Source organism: Aegilops tauschii, chromosome 7, assembly GCF_002575655.3.
Source record: "Aegilops tauschii subsp. strangulata cultivar AL8/78 chromosome 7, Aet v6.0, whole genome shotgun sequence".
Classification (NCBI taxonomy): domain Eukaryota; kingdom Viridiplantae; phylum Streptophyta; class Magnoliopsida; order Poales; family Poaceae; genus Aegilops; species Aegilops tauschii.
In genome coordinates, this window is record NC_053041.3 from 81,061,706 (window position 1) to 81,067,836 (window position 6,131).

Below are 6,131 nucleotides of genomic sequence, written 5' to 3' on the forward strand. Positions count from 1 at the left end.
GCAGAGAGGAGCCTAGGGGCGGGGGCGGCGGCGGCGCTGGCTCTCCCGTGGTGCACGTGGGGTGTGTCACGGGATCTCTATCCTATCGGTGTTTTTTTCTTCCAATCAGCCCTCTCTTTTTCAGTCTCTCACATTCAGTATGTTACGACCTTGCATAAAGGAATTTTGAGTGGGGTGTACCGCATGGCCAGCCACCCCATTTAACCGGTTAGTTGTGGCCTTCGTAAAGATTTTAAAACTGATATTTAGGATGCAAATCGGTTGATATCGTTGAATACAACTTGCATCCTTAGACCAGGATCTAGCTAACTCATGTACCATGCTCAACCGCCAACCTTACAACTTGTGCCAACAGGTTTGTGTCGATTCACTACCAGACAACAACGTACGAAACATGCACTACTTCCTCTCCCTTCGTGTTTTCTCTGGCTATCATTTACAGTAGCTCTCAAGATTTAAATCATCTTTTCAATTAACAAGTCCACTTGAAACTCAAAAGTCTGGGTGTCCAAAAGCAAGAAAACACCCGCAAGCATTTCTACAGATGAGAGCACCACTGCCTAACCATTCTGCTTCAATGTGTGCAAAGCTTCATACCTCCTGATGTGCACCTGTAATAAGTGCAGTACTAAACCCCTGCATAATCTTAACACATCTACATTAATATTTGCCTACATACTACTATAATCATTAAGCTACTCCATGCAATCCCTGTACACGTACTGATTAATTAAGCACACATTAGGGATGACTGTGCATACATGTCATGGCACATGTATGGATTGAAATGGATAGTTCAGAGTTGATCCAAATGTTAAGAAACACTTAGCTTGGTCAGATTTAACAGTAGAAAATATTACAAGAATGTAAGCTACTCCAGTGATCACTACTTCCGGTATGGCATAGCTAGCTCGTTTTCTTGGCAGAGTTTTTCATAGGCATCGCCGAGGGTTTAAGGTTTAGGGAACACCCATCAACACGCCATGGTGGTACTCGAGGCAGTAGCAACAAAAGCTTGCAGCCAGAAAGATTATTGCAGAAGCGTGCTGTGCTGTTGGAGCCATTCCTGAATGGCAGAACGGAGACTGTTATTGGGGATGACCTTCCGGTGTTGAAGTGGTTTGTTGGTCATCGGCGATCTGTTATTATTTTGAAGCCATTTCCGGATTAAATCACCTTCATAGGTGAATCCATCTTCTGCGAAGTGAGGATCCTTCATGATTTCCTGAAATGTTGACAACAGATGATTAGTCACAAGATAAGAGAGCTACTAATATCACACGAGTGCCTAGAAATAGACGAAACAAAAGACACATTCGAGTCATTCAGTGTTGTCATCTATTTATGTGCTCCTGAACAGGGAAAAAGCATAGAGTTCCTTTCTACTCACATGAGATATAGCACAAGTGAAGTGTGACGGTATGATGCTTTCATCTTTCACCGAACTCGAAGATGAAGGTGAAGATAACATTGCACCATCCCTCATGTTCTCAACCGCTGTCCAGAGCTGGCCTGAAAGAACAGGACGAGACCTGCTGCTTTGCTCAGTGCAAATGAGAGCAAGGTCTGCTAACTGCTGGATATGCCCAACAGGCCAGTCACCGGCCGAGGAATCAACTATAGAGTTAAGGTCACCTTGCTGCATCGCATCCTCCACAATCTTCTTTATACCGACAGGTGGCTTTCCAGTTAAAAGACGCAAGACTACCATTCCAAAAGAATAAGCATCAGAGTGAGGTGTCATCTTCTGAGTGGCAAGACATTCTGGGTCCTTGTATGTAGTGTCATCCACGGGATGCTTGGTGCTTTTGCTGTTGGACTGGATTGGCAGATGGGAAATGCCAAAATCACTAAGCTTACTGACAAAGTTAGCATCAAGGAGAATGTTGGCAGGCTGAAGATCGCCATGAACAATTGGGTCAGGTTTGTTCTCGTGCAGAAAGATCAAAGCTGAACATATCTCTGCAATAATACGGATGCGAATCTGCCAGGTCAGAGTTTGCCTCTTACCCTCACATGAAAGAAAATCTTCAAGGCTACCATTTGGCAAGGACTCGTAGACAAGCGTCGATGACTCTTTGCATGCTCCTAGAAGAATTACAAGGTTGGGGTGTCTCACTCTACTATGGATAGCAACCTGCAACATAAATCCAAAATAAATTATTTACAACTAGTCGTTTTGGAAACACTAATTTATTCAAGCTCCAGTTTTGACTAAAAAGAAGCAAGACATCACCAACTTTTTCTAGCATAACATAGGCAAAATAAACTTCAGAGCAAGTTCAGTAGAACTACCTCTTGTTCAAACTGTGAACGTCCTTGACCATCGTGTCTCAGCACTTTTATTGCAACTTTCATCTTCCAAAGGACACCTCGGTACACAGAGGCAACCCCACATTCTCTGAACTTCATTGAAGTACTGAAATTTTCTGTTGCACGTTCTAGTTCAGCTAATGAAAACTGGCAGGGCATCACCGTACTTCTCCGGCGTAACTTTTCTACCTCTTTGAGTGCAGTCTCGGACTCCTTTAGCAAGACGTCAAGCTTGGACTGAAGCTGATTATACCGCTCATTGGCCTTCTGAAGTTCCTCACTATGGAACTTTTTTGATTCCAAAAGCTGATTTTGAGCATGTTCATTATGCTTATTAGCTTTCTGTAGCTCATTAGCAACCTCATCCTGTCGTGCTTTAAATTGTTGCAACTCTTGTTGTATTTTGGAAAGATGCTCCTTGGCATCTTTCTGTCGTTGCACCTGATTTGCCTCTGATGTCCTGGCCTGCAGAATTCACACACTTACATTCATATTTATCTGTGATAGATGGCTTGATTAATATGTTTTCATTTGACATAAATAGCATCCAGCAGATAAGTTGTAGTAGTAAGAATGGTTTAATCTAGAGAGTGCATGCATATCCAGTAGGGCTAATTTGCAAGTGTGACCCTCCAGTTTAGATAAGATAGCTTTTTTCAAAAATAAATGCTTATCATTTATAATTTTTAGGACATCATGATATGAACTTACTGTTTGTTCAGATTCAATCCGCCTCAAGCGCTCATCAGAAGCTTCTTTCTTGAATACTGCAACTTCTTCCATGTACTTTTTAAGTTCATTAGATAAATAAATGTCTGAATGCCAATCTCTCTGTTAGAATCATTGAGAGCAAATAATTAGTGACTTAGGGTAATAAAACTCAACCAGATTGTTTTGAAGGGGTAAAGTTTAACTACTAATTAGCAGGCTTTCATTGAGCTGTGGTTCATGTACACCATAAGTATGGTTTAAGATTTCTAAGTGGTACTTTTAAAGTTTAACTACTAATTAGAAGGTGTTCAGTACAGTTTCTTTGTTGCCTGTTGCACAAGGATTACCGCCACAGTGAACCATGCATGCAAGAAATGTGTGTGGAAAAAATAAACAGAAACAAATAATGATGGAAGAGACTAACCAAAATGTCTTCTAAATCCTCAGGCCCAACGTCACCGTCTTTAGACTTCTCAATGCATGTCATACATCTAGTCCAACAAAAACAAACGTCATCCATGTTATAATGTCAAGAAAGCAAACAGAGGAGTGGAATGCTACCTCTTAAAGCCATCAATTACAATAGTACTGTTTGGATCACACTTCAAACCCTCTATGTATGTTGCCATAGCACTTTCATAATTCTGCATCAGGGCTTGAACCTTCGCTTTACACACATAACCCATCAGATAAGTAGGATCCAGCTCAATACATTTTTCTGCGTCTTCCGGACCTTCAGGCAGAGCTCCCAGAAAGATGTGACACTGAGCTCTGTTTCTGAGAACCTGGATGTCCAATCATAAAAGTAGTACTATCATCATAGCAAGTATTACAGTAATCAGGGTGCCAAGATAAAACGGTGCCATACAGCTGACGATGTAAAACAAATAAGACAGACCATAGATAATATATGCTATGTGACAGAAAATCAGAGATCCATCTAACTTGAATGGAGAAACAAATTTAACCAATGTATTATACGAAGTATGACAGCTGAGAGAAGTGTTGGGACAGAATAATAACATATATTCCAGTTTCAAAAAAAAAGTTCCCTCCAGTTTAAAAAAAAAACATATATTAAAACAGCTCATTGAAGTTTCCTTCAGATGTTATGTAAGGTATAATCGCTGTAAACCAAAATTCTTACTGCAGGTTCATTCGGATTCTTTTTCAGAGCTTCAGTATAGTGAGCTGCTGCTTCCTGATATTTTCTGCTGTAGAAGAGTTCATTGCCTGCAACATGCATAGTGGTGTACATTCAGATTCCAGAAGCTGCAATTCTACATCACAACAGCATGCACCACTAAATGGAAGCGAATGTATCATGCTTGAAGAAAGGAAATAGATTGCTAGCAGCCTGTGTCCAGCGGTATTATCGATCCACGGCGTGGTTTTCAAAGTCCATCCGTTGCATAGCACGTTTTTGCAAAGTCATAAGCCATAGTCCTCCTATGGTATTTCCTATACAGACACAAGAAGTGCTGTGTACAACATGAAATGCTCACATAATATATTTTTAACCTACTGCTACTCCCTCCCGTCTAAGGCGTTTTCTCAATTTGATTCCAAATGTAGGCCTTTCTACACTCCCAATGCAAATTTTCTCATGTTGTTCAAAAATCCCCTACTAACTAGTTTCGTCGACAATTGGATCCATAATAACTCTAGTATTTACTGACTTATTGCAGTTAAGAGGAAACAGAAAAAGTGTTTCAAAATGGTGAATGGATATACTGGTGTTTTACCAACAGCAACCTTAAAATTGCGCCCAACTCTAAAAGGGGCCTACATATGTTGGATGGAACGAAGTACTTATCTCTTTTTGCAAGTTATGAAAACCCTGAAATTCACAAGAACGTCAACACTCGGTACAATCCACAGAGAAATTCCTTCGATCGAGTCAATTGCTTCCAGATCCGAATAATTTAGCAGGATTTGTGCGCGATTCTATATGATTTCATTCTCTTTTTTTTTTTCAAACACACACACACACACAGGGGGCCGAACGAACCTTGCTCCCAGGAACGGCGGTAGTCGGCCTCCTCGGCGTCGAGCCGCTCCTGCTCCCCCCTCTTCCTCCTGGCGCTCTCGCGGCGGAGCTCCCTGCCACTGTCCGCCCCCTCGCCGGCGCCGCCGCAACCCCTCAGGGGTCGGGGCGAGTGCACGCTGAACATGCCGCCGCGGCGAGGATGGACTGGGCTAGAGGATCGGCGTCGGGGAAGTGCCTCCTCCTCTACTGGCCGGACGGTGGTGCTCCTGTCGTGCTAGCAGTACAAGTAGCAGTACAGTGGATCGGCGTCCAAAGACGAAGACGTGTGCATGCAAAGCGTAGTTAGAGCATCTTGCCTTCCCGAGGCACCCTTCCAAGAGCAAGGACCAACCAGTGGGAGTGACCAGCTAGACTGGGAAGAGCAGCGGCGCTAGCAGTAAAATTTAAATTCGGCTCGCCAACTGCCATCAGCTAGCCACCCAACACATTTATTTCTTGATGCACCTCCGGCTCCGGGTTCCTACTCTACCTCCACCTCAAATCGACCCAGCCCCGGAAAGGCGCAGGCGCGCGCACGGTGGACAGAGCCCCACACCATGCATTTTCGTTCATTCAAATCCTGATAACCTATCTTTGGGTAGGATGTACAAATATGGTGGCGTGTAGTACGTCATAGCAAGTTCGTACCAGTGCATGATACGTACCTCGCGTGTGTGTGTCATGTTTACGCAGGATTTTCTCAAATTAATACGTACCTCGTGGTGTGAGTACTAGCTGCGTGATTTATTTATCTTTGCTCTTGTTTGCGCCCCATCCTTGATCACACGCATCCCATATATGTATGCATGCACGTGTGTGCTTATTCACCATATAGGATTTGGCTTGCATCAAACTTCCTAAAGTCTGATCAAGTTTATACATGAAAAGAATATCAACATTCACCGTGCCAATTAATATCATTAGATGCATCATGGTACTAATTTTCATAGTGCATATCTTTACTTATTAGGGTTTTTATCAGCTTTGTCATCAGTTGTACTACACTACTCAGCTTTGCCACTAAAAAGTTTCACGGCTCAATAATGCCACTGTTCCGTTAGACACGTGCTCAAAAAAG

At 42.7% G+C, this 6,131-nt stretch overlaps 1 protein-coding gene across 1 annotated transcript; it reads right to left on the bottom strand.

Moving 5' to 3' along the window:
- Nucleotides 1-748: 748 nt before the first annotated feature.
- On the bottom strand, nucleotides 749-5,437 carry LOC109777864 (U-box domain-containing protein 70-like). Its single transcript, XM_020336420.4, has 8 exons — nucleotides 5,036-5,437; nucleotides 4,172-4,257; nucleotides 3,586-3,809; nucleotides 3,449-3,515; nucleotides 3,025-3,144; nucleotides 2,296-2,778; nucleotides 1,391-2,137; nucleotides 749-1,225 (listed from the first exon to the last, which is right to left on the bottom strand). The coding sequence occupies exons 1-8, from the start codon at nucleotides 5,196-5,198 to the stop codon at nucleotides 1,031-1,033; spliced, it is 2,085 nt and encodes a 694-aa protein (XP_020192009.1). The 5' UTR covers nucleotides 5,199-5,437; the 3' UTR covers nucleotides 749-1,030.
- Nucleotides 5,438-6,131: the final 694 nt, after the last annotated feature.